Below are 24,851 nucleotides of genomic sequence, written 5' to 3'. Positions count from 1 at the left end.
TATTACGTAATTTTCCATTTCCTAATGATGGAAGATAGTCAGTGCACAAGCGGTCTTTGGCTTGTGGTGGGATATGTATCTACCCTTTAACCACTTCAAGTACTCAAATATAAATTTATATTATATTGATACATGGCTCATCAAGAGAAACTTGATGAAACAGAACATGGAAAAGTGTTGATTCAATTTTACTTGTCACATCACCTATCACTACTTAGCTTTGTGAATTGTTGAACTGTTGTCATTGTAACCAATGATGGTTATTGTGTAAAATCATTATATGACCATGATTCACTTTACTGTTAGGTACTTTGTAAGACCATAATCAAAACCATTGTAATGTACACTAACAGTCAAAAGTTWAMATTTTTACTATTTTCTACWTTGTAGAATAATAGTGAAGACATCAAAACGATGAAATAACACATATGGAATCATGTGGTAACCAAAAAAAGTGTTAAACAAATCAAGATGTATTTTATATTTGAGATTCTTCAAATAGCCACCCTTTGCCTTGATGACAGCTTTGCACACWCATGAATGAGTGTKTTCTAAAACTTTTGACCAGTAGTGTATTGCCATTGTATTATACATTTTCATACCCATGTTTGTCTAATGTKGCTCATTCTACACAGAGCCTCTACTTTTACTGTCAAATGAACACACAGGAAGAAAGATGGCTGCCCGTCACTTCCTCAGGAAATCTGGGTCGTGTATGTTGTGGTTGAGCGTTCACTCTTTTTAAATAGTGTTTCAAAACAATGACAACTTAAGCTACATGACTAAAGAGGCCTGCTGGGTTTTTGTCTTCATTGCACAGCGCAAAAGACACAAGCGACTGTCCATATCAACAACCCTTGGCTCTCTAGCATTGTTCCACTGCTGGCTCACACGACATCCATGTATCCCTTTTTTAGTTCTGGGAGATATGCACGGCTCTCGGGATGGGGGGCCTTAAGGGTTGGTTTCACTCTGTGGCATAAGGACCCGTGATAGATTTGAGATAAACACGTGACTCGGGAACACGGTATGTTGACGTCCATATTGCGAGGTAAAATGCCATCCCTGTGCCACAAGAGACCAGACAGAATGTCAGCCTTTTATTTGAACCATATTCAAACCAACAAAAAGGCAACGTACGCTTTTCGGAACGGCTTTATACTAGTAACATCAAAAGACACTTCTCAAAAGGTCCCTTCAACCTGGCTTCAGAAAGCTACACACCTACACACAAACCATTTCTGTATCGACCTCGCTTTKTGCACGGGGGCATTGTCATGGTGAAACAGGAAAAGTCCTTCCCCAAACTATTGCTACAAAGTTGGAAGCTTAAAATCTTCTAGAATGTCATTGTATGCTGTAGCATTAAGACTTCCCTTCACTTTAAACTAAGGGGCCTAGCCCGAACCATGAAAAACAGCCCCAGACCACTCCTCCACCAAACTTTATTTGGCACTATGCATTGGGGCAGGTAGCGTTCTCCTGGCATCTGCCAAACCCAGATTCATCCGTCGGACTGCCAGATGGTGAAGCGTGATTCATCACTCCTTTCCACTACTCCAGAGTCCAATGGCGGCGAGCTTTACACCATTCCAGCCGACGCTTGGCTTTGCGCATGGTGATCTTAGGCTTGTGTGTGGCTGCTCGGCCATGGAAACCGATTTCATTAAGCTCCCGATGAACAGTTATTGTGCTGACGTTGCTTCCAGASGCAGTTTGGAACTTGGAAGTGAGTGTTGCAACCGAGGACAAACGATACGCGCTACTTGTTCAGCACGTGGTGGTCCCGTTCTGTGAGCTTGTGTGGCCTACCGCTTCGCGGGCTGAGCCGTTGTTGCTCCTAGACGTTTCCACAATAACAGCACTTGCAGTTGATCAGGGCAGCTCTAGCAAGGCAGAAATGTTACTAACTTGTTGGAAAGGTGGCATCCTATGACGTTATAGGATGCCACGTTGAAAGTCACTGAGCTCTTCAGTAAGGCCATTCTACTGCCAATGTTTGTCTATGGAGATTGCATGGCTGTGTGCTAGATTGTATACACCTGTCAGCAACAGGTGTGGCTGAAATAGCCAAATCCATTCATTTGAAGGGGTGTCCACATACTCTTGTGTGTGTATGTATGTGTGTGTTTGTGTGTGTGTATTGTGGAGTATATATATACACACACACTAGTGTAAGTATTCAACTCCCTGAGTTGGGGCCTAGCCCCAGACCATTAACATGTTAGAATCACCTTTGGGAGCGATTACAAGTCTCGAAGTGCTTTCCACACCTGGATTGTGCAACATTTGCCCATTATTTTCTTAAGAATTATTCTAGCTCTGTYAAATTGGTTGTTGATCATTGCTAGAAAACCATTTTCAGGTCTTGCCATAGATTTTCAAGCAAATTTAAGTCAAAATTGTAACTCGGCCACTCGGGAACATTCACTGTCTTCTTGGTAAGCAACTCCAGGGTAGATTTCGCGTTTATGTTTTAGGTTATTGTCATGCTGAAAGGTGAATTCATCTTCCAATGTCTGGTGGTAAGCAGACTGAACCAGGTTTTCTTCTAGGATTTTGCCTGTGCTTAGCTCCATTCTGTTTCTTTTTATCCTGAAAAACTCCCCAGTCCTTAACGATTACAAGCATACCCATGACATGATGCAGCCACCACTATGCTTAAAAATATGGAGAGTGGTACTCAGTAATGTGTTATATTGGATTTGCCCCAAACATAACACTTTATAWTCAGGACAAAAARTTAATTTACTTTGCCACATTTTTGCAGTATTACTTTAGTGCCTTGTTGCAAACAGGATGCATGTTTTKGAATAGTTTTATTCTGTACAGCTTTACTTCTTTTCACTCTATCAATTAGGTTAGTATTGTGGAGAATTTGTATTTATTATGGATCCCCATCTTCCTGAGTACCCTGATGAATACAGCTTGGCTGTCAAAACTTTGGTTATAAAGTGTTTGCATCTGAGTTCCTAATGTGTGCAGCTCTCCTTTCTTTTTCTAGTATAGTGGAGTAACTACAGTGTTCCATCCTCAGTTTTTTCCTATCACAGCTATTAAACTGTTTTAAAATCACCATATGCCTCATGGTGAAATCCCTGAGCATTTTTTCTTCTCTMTGGAAACTGAGTTAGGAAGGACGCCTGTATCTTTGTAGTGACTGAGTGTATTGATAATGCTTCCAAAGTGTAATTAATAACTTTACCATGCTCAAAGGGATATGCAATGTTTGCTTCTTTTTTTTTTTTTACCCATTACCAATAGGTGCCCTTCTTTGCGAGGCATTGGAAAACCTCCCTAGTCTTTGCTGTTGTATCTGTGTCTGAAATTCAATGCTTGACTGAGGGACCATACAGATAATTGTGTGGAGTACAGAGATGAGGTAGTCATTCAAAAATCATGTTAAATACGATTATTGCACATAGTGAGTCCATTTAACTTATTGTGACTTGTGAAGCAAATTTTTACTTCTGAACTTATTCAGRCTCGTCATAACAAAGGGGTTGAATACTTATTGACTCAAGATATTTCAGTTTTCTAGTTTTAATTCATAATAAAATGAAAGACACAATTCCACTTTGACATTATGGGATATTTAATCCATTTTAAATAACAACAACACTTCAAAAAAGGCAAGGGGTGTGAATACTTTCTGAAGGCAMTGTAGAAAGCCAGTTTCCAGACACACTTCACACGCCAACCGTTATGCTATTCCCCTCAGGCCCTCTCGGGTCTACTGAAACACTGGGCCTCTGTTCCACTCGTTTACTGCTACAGTACCCTCTCCTGTGTCAGCAGACAGAGACCGTTACCACGGCGGAAAGTCTGACCTACATAGTCTTATGCGTCGGGTGTCACAGAGCCATCCCATAATGCCTCTCGTTTGGMAGAAAGCCCCAGGAAGACAGATGTACAGAAACAAACAAGTCTGGCGGACAATTGAGCGTCTGGCACCAGAAAAGACCAAACAAGCACACAGAGAGGATTTTAAGAACAACTAATAGCCTCTATGAACATAACGTTTTGTACTGCTAATAAGGTTGAATGCGAGAAGTTATGAATCTTTTAATTTTGTCTTATTTCTTTGCAGGATCACAGATAATCTTTTTTTTGGCTAGATTTGGATAACTATCATCTATCAAGAACAGAAAAGGACACATTGGCATTATCTTGCAATGTTGAATAGCTTCTAGTCAGGATAGAGTTAACAGGAAATGTGACATCAATGTCTTTTTCTTTTTTGCTCTCTGGTTTTCTGCAGCTGTTTTTCTCAGGGTGTCAGAGAATGGACAAGATTTTTGGACTGCATGAGAACGAAGTCCTCGATAAACACATACAATTTGAGTTCAACTAGATTTGAAGGAGCTAGGTAAACACGCATCGTTCCACAAAATATATTAGGGGTGTTGCAAATGTACGTTGATTTCAAGCGGAACTGTTTGGGTAAGACTGATCAACTGAGTTTCACATACTTTGTGAAATGTCCTAAAAAAAAAAAGTCAATGTGTGTAATATGCAAACCTCAGATTTTTTGTCTCTAAACGTAATAGCAGTACTTAAATCAGTAGTACTTAGGAAACTAGACCAGTACCAGTGTTGAAATTGGCATTTTGGTTATGCATGTTAGAATCAACTTTGATACCTCATAAAGATATATAATTGAATTTGAATTTGAATTAGTCAGTCAGTCAGCAGTGTTTTGATTGGACAGCCCATCAGAAGCCGAGAGAAGTACTGGTCTGATTACTCTGCCCTGGTAATCCCCCCCGAGTTATCTTGGTAACAACTAGAGGGGTTAAGCTAAGGATTTTAAAGTAACTGCCCACTGTTTGCAGATTTCTATAAAAATGGTAATTAAGTGTGTTAAAAAGCAGCTTTTCTGTGTTGGAATGGTGTGGGTGTACCCCAACAATAGAATGGTATGGGCGTATACTGGTCATAAAAAATATTCATGCGGGTAGACCGCTAATTTGGCAGCTCATCCTTAGGGACATAACATCATGTTCTATGAGGAAATGGCAAGCATTGAATTTTTTTWTTTTTAAGTATTGTTCCTCCAATTTATGCTTTGGCCACAAAAACGAGTATAGGACGAGTCAACATTTTGGATATGGGTTAACAGAATACGAACTTTTAGGAGTGCCATTTTCACTGGACAGTTACTTTAAGGCAGTGTTTCCCAAACTTGGTCCTCGGTACAACCAAGGGGTGCACATTTTGGTTTTTGCCCTAGCACCAYAGCTGATTCAAAYTGTCAAAGTTTGATGATTATTTGAATCAGCTGTGTACAGTCGTGGCCAAAAGTTTTGAGAATGGCACAAATATTAATTTCCACAAAGTTTGCTGCTTCAGTGTCTTTATATATTTTTGTCAAATGTTACTATGGAATACTGAAGTATAATTACAAGCATTTCATAAGTGTCTAAGGATTTTATTGACAATTACATGAAGTTGATGCAAAGAGTCAATATTTGCAGTGTTGACCCTTCTTTTTCAAGACCTCTGCAATCCGCCCTGGAATGCTGTCAATTAACTTCTGGGCCACATCCTGACTGATGGCAGCCCATTCTTGCATAATCAATGCTTGGAGTTTGTCAGAATTTGTGGGGTTTTGTTTGCCCACCCGCCTCTTGAGGATTGACCACAAGTTCTCAATGGGATTAAGGTCTGGGGAGTTTCCTGGCCATGGACCCAAAATATCGATGTTTTGTTCCCCGAGCCACTTAGTTATCACTTTTGCCTTATGGCAAGGTGCTCCATCATGCTGGAAAAGGCATTGTCCGTCACCAAACTGTTCCTGGATGGTTGGGAGAAGTGCTCTCGGAGGATGTGTTTGTACCATTCTTTTTTCATGGCTGTGTTCTTAGGCAAAATTGTTAGTGAGCCCACTCCCTTGGCTGAGAAGCAACCCCACACATGAATGGTCTCAGGATGCTTTACTGTTGGCATGACACAGGACTGATGGTAGCGCTCACCTTGTCTTCTCCGGACAAGCTTTTTTCCGGATACACCAAATAATCGGAAAGGGGATTCATCAGAGAAATTACTTTACCCCAGTCCTCAGCAGTCCAATCCCTGTACGTTTTTCAGAATATCAGTCTGTCCCTGATGTTTTTCCTGGAGAGAAGTGGCTTCTTTGCTGCCCTTCTTGACACCAGCCACCAGGCCATCCTCACAAAGTCTCGCCTCACTGTGCGTGCAGATGCACTCACACCTGCCTGCTGCTATCCTGAGAAAGCTCTGTACTGGTGGTGCCCCAATCCCGCAGCTGAATCAACTTTAGGAGACGGTCCTGGCGCTTGCTGGACTTTCTTGGGCGCCCTGAAGCCTTCTTCACAACATTTGAACCGCTCTCCTTGAAGTTCTTGATAATCCGATAAATGGTTGATTTAGGTGCAATCTTACTGGCAGCAATATCCTTGCCTGTGAAGCCCTTTTTGTGCAAAGCAATGATGACGGCACGTGTTTCCTTGCAGGTAACCATGGTTGACAGAGGAAGAACAATAATTCCAAGCACCACCCTCCTTTTGAAGCTTCCAGTCTGTATTTCGAACTCAATCAGCATGACAGAGTGATCTCCAGCTTTGTCCTCGTCAACACTCACACCTGTGCTAACGAGAGAATCACTGACATGATGTCAGCTGGTCCTTTTGTGGCAGGGCTGAAATGCAGTGGAAATGTTTTTTGGGGATTCAGTTCATTTGCATGGCAAAGACGGACTTTGCAATTAATTGCAATTCATCTGATCACTCTTCATAACATTCTGGAGTATATGCAAATTGCCATCATACAAACTGAGGCTGCAGACTTTGTGAAAATGTATATTTGTGTCATTCTCAAAACTTTTGGCCACGACTGTAGTGCTAGGGCAAAAACCAAAACGTGCACCCCTTGGGGTCCCGAGGACCGAGTTTGGGATACGCTGCCTTAAAGTAACTGCCCAGTGGAAATCTCACTTCTAAAAGTGCTTATTCTATTAACACATACTTGGGTACTCTGTCCTACGTCTGTGGTATTGCAATGTTTGCTTTGCTCCTTGCTTGAGTGGTATCTGCTGCAGAAGACTGGTACAATAATTTGCATCAAGGTGAATGCTGTTGATGTCTAAATACAAATAATCAATCATAATATGCAATTGATGGTAAATGGAGTGTATTGGAATGCATTATATATAAAAGTATGTGGACACCCCTTCAAATTTGTGGATTTGGCTATTTCAGCCACATCCGTTGCTGACAAGTGGATACAATTCAAGCACACAGCCATGCAATCTTCATAGACAAACATTGGCAGTAGAATGGCCTTACTGAAGAACTCAGTGACTTTCAACATGGCACCGTCATAAGATGCCACCTTTCCAACAAGTCAGTTTGTCAAATTTCTGCCCTTCTAGAGCTGCCCCGGTCAACTGTAAGTGCAGTTATTGTGGAAACGTCTAGGAGTCACAACGGCTCAGCCGTGAAGTGGTAGGTCACACAAGCTCAAAGAACGGGACCGCCGAGTGCTGAAGCGCGTCCTCGGTTGCAACACTCACTACCGAGTTCCAAACTGCCTCTGGAAGCAACTTAGGCACAGAACTGTTCGTCGGGAGCTTCATAAAATGGGTTTCCATGGTCAAGCAGCCGCACACAAGCCTAAGATCGCAATGCCAAGCGTCGGCTAGAGTGGTGTAAAGCTCGTCCCCATTGGACTCTAGAGCAGTGGAAATGCATTCTCTGGAGTGATGAATCACGCTTCACCATCTGGCAGTCCAAAGGACAAATCTGGGTTTGGAGGATKCCAGGAGAACGCTACCTGCCCCAATGCATAGTGCCAACTATGAAGTTTAGTGGAGGAGGAATAATGGTCTGGGGCTGTTTTTTCATGGTTCGGGCTAGGCCCCTTAGTTCCAGTGAAGGGAAATCTTAAYGCCAAGGCATACAACGACATTCTAGAAGATTCTGCGCTTCCAAATTTGTGGCAACAGTTTGGGGAAGGCTTTTTCCTGTTTTAGCATGACAATGCCCCTGTGCACAAAGCGAGGTCCATACAGAAATGGTTTGTCGAGATTGATGTGGAAGAACTTGACTGGCCTGCACAGAGGCCTGACCTCAACCCCATCGAACAACTTTGGGATGAATTGGAGCAACGACTGCGAGCCAGGCCTAATCGCCCAACATCAGTGCCCATCCGCACTAATGCTCTTGTGGCTGAATGGAAGCAAGTCCCCGCAGCAATGTTCCAACATCTAGTGGAAAGCCTTCCCAGAAGAGTGGAGGCTGTAATAGCAGCAAAAGGGGGGACCAACTCCATATTAATGCCCATGATTTTGGAATAAGATGTTTGATGAGCAGGTGTCCATATACTTTTAGTAATATATTGTACTTTAGTGAGAATTCAGYAACATGTTCCTATTTTTCCATTTGGTTCGATCGTTCCTTATAATTGTCATTTCAGGCATTTATTTTCTATGCAGTAGTCCTATGTGTTATTACTGCTTTCTGTCTGGCTTTGTCTTATCAAGACTGTTTTCTTATGTGTTTTCCAGATTGAGACAACCAGGACCTTTCGACCGTGAACGCTCCTCCCGAGACACCGCTGTGTGTGTACAGGCAGATATGGCTCTGCCTTTCAGTGGGGCTGTTACAAGTACGTCATCTCCATTTCTAGATTTTGTATTTGAATAGTGTTTTTATTTATTGTGCTTAGAATTTAAAGACAGAAATACCCATCTGAACAAGACGGTTCTATATACGTTATCCTTTTGTCTATATAGAGTCAACCATTCTATATGGTTTAACAAAACCAACAAATACCTTTTTTAGGTTATTCATCTTGAAGGTTCCAATGCAGCAGTCAGGTTATTATTAACATGCTGAACTGTTTGAGAGTTAGTAGTATGTTAACATGTTGCTATTGTACTCAACTGGTTTCAACACCAAGTACTGGAATATTGGTCCTGGCTGTGGCTGACCCCTTACTTTGTTTACTAGATGATGATTTATTGACTGTTACCTAACCTGTGGTTTTCAGCTCCTGATCAAGGAAGGGTAAAATAAGGACTGCACTTAGGGTCGAATCCTAACTTGAGATCTGTGCTCTTTACCTCTGTCTTTAATGTAAATCATGCAGATCTTCACTAAACTTCAAGTTACGCACATTGATCTCAAGTAAGGATCCAGCCCTTAAAGGGTGACTGCACTTCCTGAAATGGCATCGTTTTATATTTGGATCATTAAAAAATGCTAGAGGCTATGACTGAATTCTAATGTAAGTTGGCGTCGAGTGTGGATTGTTCGCAGGTGGGAAGAGGTAAACAAATTATTTAGCCGATACGCTTCAGCCGGCTGGTGTGTGACCGTGGCAAAATTGATTTGAGTTTGGATAGCCGGGCCTGGTTAGGAATCTTCAATAAATTACACAATGTAAATGAGACAGTATTTTCATGTTTGTATTTATTTAGGATCCCCATTAGCTGCTGGCAAGGCAGATACTCTTCTTGAGGTACAGCAACATTAAGGCAGTTATATAAAATATTACATTTCATAACACATTAAGTGTGTGCCCTCAGGCCACTACTCTACCACCACATATCTACAATACAAAATACATGTGTGCGTGTGTTTAGCATGTGTATGCCTGTGTGTCTCTTTACAGTCCCCTCTGTTCCATAAGGTGCATTTTTGTCAATTGTTTTAAATCTAATTCTACTGCTTGCATCAGTTCCTTGATGTGGAATAGAGTTCCATATAGTTATGCCTCCATATAGTACTGTGCRCCTCCCATAGTCTGTTCTGGACTTCGGGATTGTGAAGAGACCTCTGGTGGCATGTCTTGTGGGGTATGCATGGGTGTCCGAGCTGTGTGCTAGTAGTTTAAACAGATAGCTCGGTGCATTCAGCATCTCAAAGCTTCTTACAAAAACAAGTAGTGATGAAGTCAATTTCTCCTCTACTTTGAGCTATGAGAGATTGGCATGCATATTATTGTTATCTCTCTGTGTACATTTAAGGGCCAGCCATGTTGCCCTGTTCTGAGACAATTGTAATTTTCTTTAGTCCCTCTTTATGGCACCTGACCACACGACTGGACAGTAGTCCATGTGCGACAAAACTAAGGCATGTAGGACMTGCCTTGTTGATAGTGTTGTTAAGAAGGCAGAKCAGCGCTTTACTATGGACAGACTTTTCCCCATCTTAGCTACATTTTTTGACCATGACCACCTCAGCTTGCTCAATTTCCCCATTATTCATTACAATATTTAGTTGAGGTTTAGGGATTAGTGAATGATTTGTCCCAACTTTTGACTGGTACTGTACATTATCAAACATTTCACACATGTTCTCCAGATACTGACTGGTAGCACTTGGTGATCTATAGCAGCTTCCCACAAGAATGGGCTTTAGGTGAGGCAGGTGAACCTGTAGCCATATTACTTCAACAGTATTTAACATTATCCAGATACTGACTGTTATCACTTGGTGGTCTATAGTAGCTTCCCACCAGAATGGGCTTTAGGTGAGGCAGGTGAACCTGTAGCCATATTTCAACAGTATTTAACATGAGATCCTCTCTAAGCTTTACAGGAATGTGGTTATGAATATAGACCGCACAACCATTGACATTTGTCTTTTCTGTAGATGTTACAACCATGTATTGCTACCACTGTATCATGTTGTACACCTTTTTAGTTCTCATTAAATTATTTCAATATTTGTACGTGAATTCCTACAATTTATAGTTGGTTTGAGCTCTTATGTCTTGGAAATTTGGAGCTATCGGAATTTTAACATTTCCCCATGTATATTGTGTAATTTACTGATGGTCCCTGACTATCCCCATAGTTGGAATTTTAAAATTGGAATTTTAACATTTCCCCATGTATATTGTGTAATTTACTGATGGTCCCTGACTATCCCCATAGTAATGTCCAAAGTCAACCCAAATTTTCCACATGCATTACGATTGGGTCGCATGCATCTGCACACTGAATTGATGATGACTTTTCAGCTGCCAGCTGTGGGCAGGTTTGAAACAAACCCAACCTGAATTTACGTTGTGATGCAGTCACGACCTCAAGTCTCACAGAACTCYAAAATGATCCTATTTACACATTATAGTAMATTTTTACAGTAGAATAAATGTTTGGCTCATATCGATGTCACATAGTTTAAAAAAAAAGTCTTAAGCCATTGGGGGGGATACTAAGTTAACATATGGAATTGTTTGAAGATGTATTCTTTAACCGATATTTTACCAGGTAAGTTGACTGAGAACACRTTCTCATTTACARCAACAACCTGGGGAATAGTTACAGGGGAGATGAATGAGCCAATTGTAAGCTGGGGATGATTAGGTGACTGTGGTGGTCAGATTGGGAATTTAGCCAGGAYACYGGGGTTAACACCCCTACTCTTACAATAAGTGCCATGGGATCTTTAGTGACCACAGAGAGTCAAGACACCTGTTTAACGTCCCATCCGAAAGACAGCACCCTACACAGGGCAATATCCCCAATCACTGCCCTGGGGCATTGGGATATTTTTTTTCAACCAGAGGAAAGGGTGCCTCCTACTGGAGGCCCTCCAGCACCACTTCCAGCAGCATCTGGTCTTCCATCCAGGACCAACCCTGCTTAGCTTCAGAAGCAAGCCAGCAGTGGGATGCAGGGTGGTATGCTGCTGGCTATACCATGGTCATTCCTTGGATCATTTATCTATTTGATTTTGAATTTTACGACCCCTTAAGGTATGCCCCCAAAATATTTACTACTATAGCCAATAGAAATGCACTGAATAACACATGCATAAATTGGGAAAAAAGAATAAGGGTTGAAAGGTCTGTCCTATATCTAGGAGATATATATAAAAGTTCAGGAAATATACAGTGCATTTGGAAAGTATTCAGACCCCTTCCCTTTTTCCACATTTCATTATGTTACAGCTTTATTCTAAAATTGATTAAATAAAAAAAATCTCAATCTACACACAATACCCCATAATGACAAGGTGAAAACAGGTTCACATTTTTTGCAAATGTAAAAATAATTAACAGATACCGTATTTACATAAGTATTCAGACCCTTTGCTATGAGACTCGAAATTTAACTCCGGTGCATCCTGTTTCCATTGATCATCCTTGAGATGTTTCTACAACTTGATTGGAGTCCACCTGTGGTAAATTCAATTGATTRGACATGATTTGGAAARGCACACACCTGTCTATATAAGGTCCCACAGTTGACAGTGCATGTCAGAGTAAAAACCAAGCCATGAGGTCGAAGGAATTGTCTGTAGAGCTCCRAGACAGGATTGTGTCAAGGCATAGATCTGGATAGGGTACCAAAAAATGTCTGCAGCATGGAAGTTCCTCAAGAACACAATGGCCTCCATCATTTTCAATGGAAGAAGTTTGKAACCACCAAGACTCTTCCTAGAGCTGGCCGCCCGGCCAAACTGAGCTATCGGGGGAGAAGGAAGGGCCTTGGTCAGGGAGGTGACCAAGAACCCAATGGTCAATCTGACAAAGCTCCAGAGTTCCTCTGTGGAGATGGGAGAACCTTCCAGAAGGACAACCATCTCTGCAGCACTCCACCTATCAGGCCTTTTGGTAGTGGCCAGACGGAAGCCACTCCTCAGTAAAAGGCACATGACATCCTGCTTTGAGTTTGCCAAAAGGAACCTAAAGACTCTTAGACCATGAGAAACAAGATTCTCTTGACTCATGAAACCAAGATTGAACTCTTTGGCCTGAATGCCAAGCGTCACGTCTGGAAAAAACCTTGGCACCATCCCTACGTTGAACCATGGTGGCTGCTGTGGGGATGTTTTTCAGTGGCAGAGACTGGAAGACTAGTCAGGATCGAAAGAAAGATGAATGGTGCAAAGTACAGAGAGATCCTTGATGAAAACCTGATCCAGAGCACTCAGGACCTCAGACCAGGGCGAAGGTTCACCTTCCAACAGGACATCGACTCTAAGCACACAGCCAAGACGATGCAGGAGTGGCTTCGGGAATGTCCATGATTGGCCCAGCCAGAGCCCGGACTTGAACCCGATCAAAAATCTCTGAAGAGGCCTGAAGATAGCTGTGCAGCAAAGCTCGCCATCCAACCTGACAGAGCTTGAGAGGATCTGCAGAGAAGAATGGCCATCATTATAGGCCATCATTGTAAATAAGAATTTGTTCTTAACCTTTATTTAACTAGGCAAGTCAGTTAAGTAAAATCAAAATGAGAGAAACTCCCCAAATACAGGTGTGCCAAGCTTTTAGTGTCATAGCCAAGAAGACTCAAGCCTGTAATCGCTGCCAAAGGTGCTTCAACAAAGTACTGAGTAAAGGGTCTGAATACTTATGTAAATGTGCAGTTTTTTATTTTAAATACTTTTGCAAAAATGTCTAAACTGTTTTTGCTTTGTCATTATGGGCTATTGTGTGTGTGTGACTTTTTGAAATCCATTTTAGAATAAGGCTGTAGTGTAATTTTGGGAAAAGTCAAGGGGTTGAATACTTTACAAATGCACTGTTTATATTTTTTGGGAYGCATATTCAACCCTTTATTTTTGTATTAGTTTGTTGACCAAACGTTTTTGTGAGAAGACCAATTTTCGGGCTGTCTCATGGTCTGACAAACACCGCTGTAGCTCAGCCAACTCCCACAGCAGATGCGGAAGACCAACATGGGCGGATGCGGTGGATTGAGATGCAGCCCATGCATATCTCTGGCTTAAACTGCTGGATTTTGATGGGGATTTTTTWWAATGATGTTACTTAGATTGACGCACGAGTACATCAAGACTCTTAAGGATTTTAATGAATTAGGCTAGCCAACAAACTTGTGAAGTCTTGGAAGTTATAATCTGTCAATATTTTTGTATATCAACAGGTTCACCTATAAAGAGAAAGAGAGAAAAAACATTGGCTAACGAGTCATGTCAAAGGTAAAACTGGTCATATGTTTGATGGCAAAATGTAGGCTTTGAGGTGCATGGATTCAATGTAGCGTTGCTTCGAGTAGAATTACAATTACCTAAAAAAATATATAACTATGTATGCAATGGGTGACCAGCCCTCCTGGAGAGCTATTGAGTATGCAGGCTTATGCTCCAACCCCATTGTTACACACCTGTTTCAACTAATCAAGGTCTTGGGGAACATCTAACTAGTCAAATCAGGTGTGCTAGGTTGGAGCGGAAGCCAGCTGAACGGTACCCGTCCAGAAGGAAAGTTGGGCAACGCTGTTGTAAGCTATGAAACACATATTTGCAGTGATGTTGAAGTGTTGAATAACTCTGACATCTATCGTTCTGTCTTGGTTCTCTTTGTGTACTCTGTAGCCTGGGCCTATCCCTCCTGTCATCTCCAGATTCATCATATGAGTGTTACTCCGTGAACCCCGTGACGGGCTCCCCCAGCTCCTGCCGCCGGAGCCCCCGCCTCCTCAACAACGGCTACTACGTTCTGACTGAGGACAGCTACACCTGGGATGACGAGGGCAATGTCTCTCTCACCCCCTCCAAAATCAAACTGTCCTACAAAGAGAATCTAGTCAGGTCAGTTGTTCCAAAGAGGCATGCCACGTTGAATCCAGAACTGAGAGAACTATTCTGTTAATACTTTTTCTGTGCAAATACTTGGTTTGCCAGATGCAATGGAACCAATAGAATAGTCCCAGAAGTGCAAACTTTGAGCTAAATCATGTGTACCTCAGTATTTTACCTAGGTCTGGTTGAATGTCAGTCACTAATAGACACCGTTTACCTAGCATTCATGAATGACTGTGAAAGCTCAACTCTGAGGTGTATATAGTTTAAAATGTAGAACGACTATGGGTATTAAATAACAGTGAATATAATTTAAAAGGCAAATATAATATTCCTAACTCCAACATGTGCCCTTGCTCTGAACTGTAGCAAACCACTTTGGTGTCATGGTCGGAAATGTTCTCCCCGTCGTTATGCAGCTCTTGACAGTGGGTTCAGATTTCTGTTTGGGGGTGGATAACCATGCCGCTCTGTGTTCAAACACGAGCCCTGTTTTAAAGGGATGAGGTCATGGATTAGCCTATTTGAGAGAGCTGCACGGAAAATGTGAGGCTGGTTAGTCCTGTAAATTGGAGCTCGTAAGTCAAGTCAACCGTTTGCGTTGCTAAGAGATCCTAGGCAGTGCCATTTTGCTCGTAAAATGAAAAACATCAATGCCTTGCAGGCATTTGGTTAAAAGACTTAACATTTAGTACTTTGGTGAATATACATTTGATTGCATAATCATGCTGTCATTTTATTTGAAAGCCTATGATACACTAAATAATTTATTGGTGTTCTCGTGGAATTATGTAAGAGATTTGTTCAGAGATGAATTTTCGCATGGTTAAGCCACTGGTTTTGCGGGCTTTTGAACTTACCCCACTGTCTTATTATTACTACTGTGACAATACAGTATCACGATACCCAATGGTCCTTTTAGAACCTGCTTTTGGTCAAATATTGTAATATATGCCATTTAGCAGAAAATATTATCCAAACCAACATTGTGTGCTCTATAACTTCAAAAATAAACCACTTTGGTGTCATGGTCGGAAGGCTAGGGATAATAGGAGATACCACGTGAGCTTTGGCAGCTCTCATATTCAATACATATAGGACAACAGCCAATTGATAAGAACCTTGCTCAAAGGGACAATAACAATACCCTTTACAAGTCACTACGCAAACATGACAAGTTACATGAAATAAGTACATGAAACATAAGGTAGTTTTAGTTAGGATTTGTCTACAGATGTTTTTGGGGAGTCTGTCATACTAAGTATCGTGACAACATTATTTATTATTACTGTGATCACAGATGCAATATAAAGAAACACATTAGGAATATTATGAAGAACATTAGTCTTTTACACATTTGTTGACATTGTCCTGATAAAAAGTATGACATATATGTTATGTTTTCCTCCCCTTAGAATCTTCAGACGCAGGCGGAAGGCCCGCCGGTCTCTAGCTAGTCTGTTTAGTGACATGACTGAGACGTGTCAGTCATGGCTGGATGAGAAAGTGTTTGGAGGGGTGCGTCAGCCACCACTTGCAGAGTCCTCCTGGATGGAGCATAGCACCACCGATTTGGACACCAGCTGCAGCTTCACTTATGGTAAGGCCTGCTATGCTATGTCTGAGTGGGAGGCACTTGGATGGCCAACTGTTGTGACACTTATTTCATGTAATTTTGGCCATGTTTATGTATGGACTTGTAAAGGGTATTGTTGTTGTCCCATTAAGCAAGGTTCTTATCAAGTGGCTGCTGTCTTATACAGTGCCTTCGGAAAGTATTCAGACCTCTGGACTTTTTCCACATTTTGTTACGTTACAGCCTTATTCTAAAATTGATTTTTTTTTATTTATTTTTTTTAATTCTCAGCAATCTACATACAATACCCCATAATGACAAAGCGAACTGTTTTTTTAATAGTTTTTTTGCAAATGTATTAAACATATAACAGATACCTATTCTCTGGTCTGATGAAACAAAGATTGAATTCTTTGCCTTGAATGCCAAGCGTCACATCTGGAGGAAACTTGGCACTATCCCTATGGTGAAGCGTGGTGGAAGAATCATGCTGTGGGGATGTTTTTCAGYGGCAGGGACTGGGAGACTAGTCAGGATCGAGGGAAAGATGAATGGAGCAAAGTACAGCGAGATCCTTGATGAAAACCTGCTCCAGGGAGCTCTGGGCCAAAGGTTCACCTTCCAGCAGGACAATGACCCTAAACACACAGCCAGACAACGCAGGAGTGGCTTCGGGACAAGTCTCTGAAGGTCCTTAAATGTCCCAGCCAGAGCCCGGACTTGAACCCGATCAAACATGTCTGGAGAGACCTGAAAATAGCTGTGCAGCAACCTGACAGAGCTTGAGAGGATCTGCAGAGAAGAATGGGAGAAACTCCCCAAATACAGGTGTGCCAAGCTTGTAGCGTCATACCTAAAGACTCAATGCTGTAATCGCTGCCGAAGGTGCTTCATCAAAGTACTGAGTAAAGGGTCTGAATACTTTGTAAATGTGTTTTTATTTTTCATAATTTAGTAACAATTTATAAACCTGTTTTTGCTTTGTCATTACAGGGTAGTGTGTAGATTGATGAGGACAAAACAATTTAATAAATTTTAGAATAAGGCTAATGTAACAATGTGGATAAAGTGAAGGGGTCTGAATACTTTCGAAGGCACTGCATGTATAAAATGAGCGCTGCCAAAGCTCACATGGTATCTCATTATCATCCCTAGACTGCTTCGAGGGTAAACCACACCAACCTTGAATAGACGCGTGAAACTAACAACCTTCCTCAGCTGTAGTCGTGTCTCCTTTGCCATTCCAGATGACAGTGAGATCATTTCCATGCCCACGAAGTTGGCTCACGAGCCAATGCTACAGGAGGAGATCGTCACGGAGACCTGCGTCCACCAGGAGCATTTCGGCCAACCCCTGGGTGGCCTTCTGGATGTCCCGCCCCCCTCAGCCTTCCTCTCCAATAGCTGCTGTCCCCCTAAACCCCAGCCAGCAGGTGMGCTGCAGTCCATTGTTATCTCATTATCTACACTCTTCTGTGTATTCTCAAATGTTCAACTGTTGTGTATATCATTATAGATCAAGCTTCCCCTCTCACCTCAACAGTACTAGATGAAGACAGGAGARGAGGTTCCATTGGGTTTCTGTCAGTTTTGTTAAAATATTTATGCATTTCAGATTTTACCATGGCGAAAGCTCTCTTCATCATTCTCATGGTCTTTATCTTCTCTGCCGTATTTTCAAGGTAAGCCATCAGTATAAAGGTGTATGGGGTGGCATTTACTTTTTAACCGAATGTTGTGAAAAAACCAGCATAAAATATTTGGACATTTTAGGAAGTAAACAGTAAGTAGCAGTGGCTTTGCCAGTCTGAGACCTGTTTTATCCTCACAATAATGACAAGCTGCAACTTTGAATCTGAATAGATTCATCATTGTGAATTATTTGATAAAAGACCCTTAACGATGGTCTCTTGTATAGAAACCTGCTAACGTAAACTATTTATCTTTTTCAGGTGTCTGTTGTGGGGACTGACAATGGCATTCACCACATTTATATTGATAATGATACATCTTGTAAGTATACCTCTAGTGTATTCAGTGTGGCTTTTGAAGCAAAGTGTTTTAAAAATTCGGACCATTAATTTAATGCATTGCCTTTCCTCCAGTCGTCTCACAGTCTGGGTCCATGGGCAAGTGGAGAAAAGCGAAGACCGAGGTGAGTATATTCTCAAATATTAAATTACATTTATTTGACCTCAGGCAACCACATGTTCTACATTAACGTGGTCAATAACTTTGTTCTTCATTTGTTCCAGGATATTACATCAAAAATGAGTAGATGGAAGCTGTGCGTGCACACACACACACACACACTATCTGTTTACTCATGAAATGAATCTATGATATGAAAAGGGTGGATGTGGACCACGAGAAAAAGAGTAATGTAGATTCTTACATTTCATTAGATAAATGCGTTGAGATTGCACTTGCACATAATGTAACATGAGTTCCATTAATCTGGTCTTAAAAACAGGTTACTGGGCTCAGTTGAGCAGGTATAGGGGACACTGGTCATGCAAAAATGAGAGATCAGTGGAATAAATACAATAAAACGCATAATCAAAAGCATTTAATTTGAAACCCAAAGATGCGTGTAGGAGAAGATCATTTAACTGTATTTTTGTAAACTACGATGCACCGTGACGATGCATTGCGTATTTGAACTTGTATTGGAAATATGCCTTCGGACATTTGAAATGCTAGTTATTTTGCTCACTGATCACTGCCTTTGCTTGTCCAAGATGTTTCCCATAATCCTGAATTATAAAAAATAAGCCAGTAATATTCATATCATATATTATGCACAACCGTTTTTAATATATTCTTTAAATACCTGAATTGATATTGTTGATAGTTGATCTTGTTTTTTTTTAAGGCTGTCCAATGTTACTTATTTTCTAGCTTCCGTATTTTGAATACAAATGCAAGGCCATTAAAGTAGCAGTGGCTTGCAGTCTGAGACCTGTTTATCCTCACAAAAATGACAGCTGCAACCTTGAATCTGAATAGAACAAATGGAAATACAACATGCTAAGTGCCTTCTTTAGCTTAGCTAATAGCATGCTGTGCCTGCTGAACAAAACAGGGCTACATATCAGTAGGCAGTAGACTGCGGAATCCTTTAGCGCAATCAGATATAGTTCAAATACAGGGAAGTGGCAGAAAATGCTGCTGGAAAAGAAAAGTCAGCACTGTGTGAGGATGCCCGCTGAAATGTGTATATAAAATGTTTGTATTCAAGGAATATGGGGAGGAGGTGGTCATTTTCATAATACTCATTCTATTAGCTGCCTCTTGTGGTTAACCACAACCACTTATCGGTGGATSAAAATAATGGAATGTGAATGTTGAGCATAATGACAGCGGCAAAGAATAAAACAATCACCCCCTCCCTTTATTTGACTCGTTAAATGGTACAATGTTGAGTATGTAATGGCATTGAAGGTTGAGTAATTATGGTTGTTTATCAACCCAGAAGGAAAGTATGTTTTCTGTCAGGAAAAGGAAYAGGGCACAGCAAGTAGCTGAATATTGTATAGCTTTATACAGTTGACATATGAGTCATGTTTGGACCTCAAACTACAGCAGGATTTTTTGAGAATCTAAAGAAAATAGGTGATTTGTACTTTAATAATTAGTTAAYTTTGTACTGTACATCTCAACTCGCCATTCTTTGTATACATTGGATGTTGTTGGTCCTTTAGAAAAGCTGCATTTGATTGTCTCCATATATGTACTGTTTGTCCAAACAAAAGTGACTTGAAGTATTGCTGTATTTATTCACTCCAAGTGCCAAATCTGAATGATTACTCCAAATGAGACAATTCTCTGACCAGAAAGTGTTAAATCACCAATACTTCATCAATAAGCCAAAATAAATATATAAAAAAAAAAAGTTGCGCCGGTAGAAACCATTTTATTGCTAGTTTATTGTAAACAAAAGATAATGTACATACTACAGTATATGTAGACAACATGGCTGTTATTTCTTTGTAATATTCATGATTTATTGGCATATACTGAATGTACTTTACAAGACCTTGAGATAAGTAATTTCCTATTGTGTACATAAAACATGTTTGGTCACTTACAGTACCTTTTACATAAACCAGTTTGAAATGTCACCTTTTTTTTTTACAATCATCATTTTTATTGCTTTGATACTCAACTAGTTTCCACATTTRCAAAAGGTGTGGTCCTTGTATGCATGTTTGTCTTTTGCACTCACATTGAATGCATTCTAACAAATGGATGTATCTGAAAATGTAATCGATTTCTGTTGTACTGTTTTTATATTCTTTAATAGTTAATGAGCTATATTGCACTGAAATGTTAATCTTCTCTAACAGATTTGTAAAATAGCTCAACTCAATTGGCTTATACAACTTTATTAAATGTAATTTTGTATAGTTGTCCAAGTATGTGACCTTATTTTTAAGATTCAATATTTTCAGGATCTATGGAAATATTCTGTCTATAACGTGACCGTGAAATGTATCATGAATGACTCGTCAGTGTTCAAACCACTGAACCCTTTCTGCACCAGCTGAGGAGTAGCGACTTAGATTGATAGGGCAGTAAATCTTTCATTGACTGTAAGAGGCCTTCATGTAGCAGTGAGCCTGTGCAACATCCATCCATTCAATTTGACTGGCTCTTTTAGGAACCCTATTAAATCATGACTACAMCATGCTCGTATTATTGTAAAAAATAAATAAAAACTGTCTGGTTAATACACTATTACAAAATTTGCACCATGAAAGTTATTTGTTTGACAATACCACTTACACGTCTACAAACTATCACTATTTTCCTCAAATGAGGCACTGTCATGTCAGGATGAGTGACTAACAACAACGATAGTTACAAAAACACATTGAAAAGTGTAAGGAATCATTTTTGGACTATAAAGTCCGTCAGTCAAGCRCCTGATTCCTTTGCAGGTTGACGTTTATTGGGATGACTGTTGTCCTGGAGGCACAGTTGAGCGATTTCCACTAGACGGGCCAGCTGCAAAATCAAAATTGGCTATGTACAGTGCATTCGGAAAGTATTCAGACCCCTTCCTTTTTTTCACATTTTGTTACATTAGCCTTATTCTAAAATGGATYAAATTAAAATTGTCCCTCAATCGACACACAATGACAAAGGTGAACAGGTCTTTAAATGTTTGCAAATAAGAAATAGCTTATTTACATAATTATTCAGACCCTTTGCTATGAGACTCAAAATTGAGCTCAGGTGCATCATGTCTCCACTGATCATCCTTGATGTTTCTACAACTTGCAAAAATTTATAAAAACCTGTTTATGCTTTGTCATTATTGGGTAGTGTGTGTAGATTGAGGGGCGGGGGCAATTTAATCGAATTTAGAATAAGGTTAATGTAACAAAATGTGGAAAAAGTCAAGGGGTCTGAAGACTTTCCGAATGCACTGTATATAGTACAAATTGTTTTTGTTTTAGCTTTTTGGTCTTAATTTAAGTTTAGTGTTTGGTTTAAAAAGCTGATTTTATGACTGTGGCTGACTACCCTGCAGAGCTGCCTCCAGTACATGAGTCATCCCAATAAATGCCAACCTCGAGTCCCTTTTCTGTTCAAGCTTGGCTGAAGCACGTTTAGGTATACTTTCACTCATTGAAAAGTTGTTGGTAAAAGTATTTATCCATCGTGCACACTGATGTGTCTGTTGAGGTGATTGGCCGATATGAAAGTCTTCCCACAGTGCAGGCATCTGAACTGCTTACATCCCGTGTGTACGCTCATGTGGACTTTGAGTGAGCCCGACTGTGCGAAGCGCTTGCCGCAGTGGCTGCAGCCGTAGCGTCTCTCCCCCGTGTGGACGCTCTGGTGTCGCTTGAGGTTGCTGGAGTCAGAGAAGCGCTTCCCGCACTGTGCGCAGCTGAAYGGCTTCTCCCCGGTATGAACCCTCAGGTGTGTCTTGAGATTCTTCAGACAAGCCAAAGTCTTACCGCAGAAACTACAAATTAACAGCTTACCTGCTGAGACGTCGCCATTGTTACTCCCATCATTGTTATGACTGTCATGGGAGACCAAACCATCCGTCATTACCAAAGCATTGGATCCCGTTTCCATGCCTTTTCCTACAGTCCTGTGAGGCTCTGAGGGCAACAGCGCCCTCTGTCTACCGTCCTGGTAAGCTACAGGTTTTTTGTGCTCAGTTATGGAGGGAATCACTTTGTTCATTTCATAKGAAAATCCATTCTCTGAATCCGATTGAGTAGGTACAACATCCACATGAGAGTAAGAGCACTCGGGAAGATCAGCCCCAGGACCCTGTGAGCTAAGGGTCCCAAGTTGTYTGTGGGKCTCAAACATCATACAATCAAAGCCCACACTGTTAAGTATTCCATCACCATTTTCCAGTCCTGGGTTTAGAGATCTTTTGTTCACACTCGGGTTATCTGATCCTGGCAGGAGGCTGTTGTCCGTTTCACCACTCACCCATAAACAAGAGCTGGCGTTCTCCTGTTTGCTGATTGGTTGAGCAGCCTCTGTGTCGACGTTGGATTGCCTTTCTCCTCCATCAGCACTGTGATYTAAAGCTCCTATAGAATCAACAAGGCCGTGTGTGTGTGAATCACTATAAACTGGATGCTCATCATGAAGGTAATCATCAAAAATCACATCAGTATACATCTATAGTCTATATGAAAGCAAAAACTGACATGAATTCAGTTGTACTTAAATAAATGTATTAAATTGTATGCCGTATGTAGTTTAACATTGTTGCAATCACTTTACATGACAGTATTCAGTTATTGGATCAATAGAAAGGTTGACTCATTCATATTTATGGGAAAAGGCATAACTGAAAGCATCAAAGTGGAATGAGGTGTGTATGAAAACATTTTTCCAAAAGGTATGATGAAAACACTTAAGCTTGTCTACCATTTTACTTACCGCTACTCAGTCTCTCCCACTGGTCATGATTCTCCCAGGATTCATCCCACATCTCCTCTTTGATGGTAGGTGATTTGGGGTTTCTCTCTTCCAACCCTGCAGGCTGTGTAAAATCAGTTGGGATGCCAGATATAACTGGGAATAATCCACTTACTGTGCACAAACTGTGAGAAAAATGGTACACCTTACACATGTCACAGTCAAAAAAAACTGAAAAGATACAACAAGAGCACTAACCGCACAGTAAACAGGTTAAACAACATCGCTTTACTGCAAGWTGACCACTAAGCCTAGGTAGGCTAGGTCATTTTTGCTTTCAGACCTAGGTGGTGTTGATAACCATTGTGAAATATTAGGCTGCCTTTTTTGAAATATTGTGGGAAAATGAGGCACACCGAGGCAAACGTAAAGCTTACCTTTCTCTGTGTTGTCGTTTGTCCAGTGTCACCTGAGGACTCTCTGTGCCTAAACATGCTGGTAACCAACTGGGAATCAATTGCTCTCCGACATCGTACCTCGCCTAAAATGAGTAGAGGGGAAAAGCATGCATCCAGACACAATAGACTTTATTAATGCCGTCTTAAAACAATTCGTTTCTAAAATGATGTAACCAATGAATGTAAATGAATTGTTATAACCAGTAAATGTAACGTACTGTTTGATGTCCTTTTCGATTCCATGCCAAGGTGAGCTCGAGAGCGACTGTGCAGAAGGATGGAGTTTCCCATTYCCTCTCTCAGAGCACTCGCACTAGACACTTTCATCTCCATCAGCCGTAGTTTTCTCCTCAAAGCTTCATTCTCCTTCTGGCCTCGAGATATCTCCACATGCAGGACGGCATAGCCATTGTCAACAAGCTCGCAGATTTCAGCCACGGCCGCATTWGCCAAAACCTCCATGATGGAGGCTAGCTGAGTGTGAAAAGCAACGGAATTTGCCATTACTAAAGGAAATGCTTTCAGGATTGTTAATACGAAGTGTAGAAGAAATAGTCTGTAGAAAAGCATARATGCCTACGCCTCGAAATCAAATGTAGTTTAGCATCAATAAAATGTAAACAGAGTGCCTATGTTGACCAGGAAGTATTTTGGATACCTCTCACACTGCGCATGCGTRGTAATTTCACCTAGTCGTCCTACTTCCTCTTTGTCTTCTTCTTCTTCTATGATAATATGGCGGTCCGCAAACAATCGTTTAAGCGCATGCCGCTGGCTACTGTGTTGGAATGTACGATCAATCATGATCAGTGGTGGTAAAAGTATCCAATTGTCATACTTGAGATAAAGTATAGATACCTTAAAATAGAAAGTTACTCAAGTAAAAGTGAAAGTCAGCCAGTAAAATACTACTTGAGTAAAAGTCTAAAAGTGTTTTGGATTTAAATATACTTAAGTATCAAAAGTAAATGTAATTGCTAAAAAATACTTAAGTATCAAAAGTAAAAGTATGAATCATTTAAAATTCCTTATATTAATCAAATCAAAATTAATTTGGCACATGGGCAGAAAAAAACAGGTGCAGACCTCACCGTGAAATGCTTACTTACAAACCCTTAACCAACAATGCAGTTTTAAGAAAAATAGAGTTAAGAAATAATTTACTAAATAAACTAAAGTTTTAAAAAGTTACAATAACATAACAAAAACGAGGCTGCAGTATGTATAGGGGGTCAATGTGCTGGGGTACAGGATAGTTGAGGAAATGTATGTAATAGTGCCTAAGGAAGCATTCAGACCCTTTTGACTTTTTCCACATTTTGTTAGGTTACAGCCTTATTCTAAAATTGACTGCAAAAATAATAAATCCCTCATCAATCTACACATAATACC

The 24,851-nt window shown here is 40.7% G+C and overlaps 2 protein-coding genes across 2 annotated transcripts; one reads left to right on the top strand and one right to left on the bottom strand.

Annotated features, from left to right (window-relative positions):
* The first annotated feature begins 3,812 nt into the window (after positions 1 to 3,812).
* tmem71 (transmembrane protein 71) lies at positions 3,813 to 20,850 on the top strand. The gene is made up of 11 exons (XM_023977345.2): positions 3,813 to 4,369; positions 8,528 to 8,628; positions 13,865 to 13,919; positions 14,316 to 14,531; positions 15,938 to 16,122; positions 17,346 to 17,531; positions 17,714 to 17,780; positions 18,051 to 18,111; position 18,156; positions 18,204 to 18,253; positions 18,354 to 20,850. The coding sequence occupies exons 1-11, from the start codon at positions 4,308 to 4,310 to the stop codon at positions 18,426 to 18,428; spliced, it is 1,059 nt and encodes a 352-aa protein (XP_023833113.1). The 5' UTR covers positions 3,813 to 4,307; the 3' UTR covers positions 18,429 to 20,850.
* On the bottom strand, positions 20,008 to 24,145 carry LOC111956879 (uncharacterized). Its single transcript, XM_023977568.2, has 4 exons — positions 23,678 to 24,145; positions 23,439 to 23,542; positions 23,023 to 23,125; positions 20,008 to 22,667 (listed from the first exon to the last, which is right to left on the bottom strand). The coding sequence occupies exons 1-4, from the start codon at positions 24,027 to 24,029 to the stop codon at positions 21,760 to 21,762; spliced, it is 1,467 nt and encodes a 488-aa protein (XP_023833336.1). The 5' UTR covers positions 24,030 to 24,145; the 3' UTR covers positions 20,008 to 21,759.
* Between the last annotated feature and the right edge of the window lie 706 nt (positions 24,146 to 24,851).

This window comes from Salvelinus sp. IW2-2015, linkage group LG32, assembly GCF_002910315.2.
Source record: "Salvelinus sp. IW2-2015 linkage group LG32, ASM291031v2, whole genome shotgun sequence".
Taxonomy (NCBI): domain Eukaryota; kingdom Metazoa; phylum Chordata; class Actinopteri; order Salmoniformes; family Salmonidae; genus Salvelinus; species Salvelinus sp. IW2-2015.
This window is presented reverse-complemented; position numbering and strand designations above follow the sequence as displayed.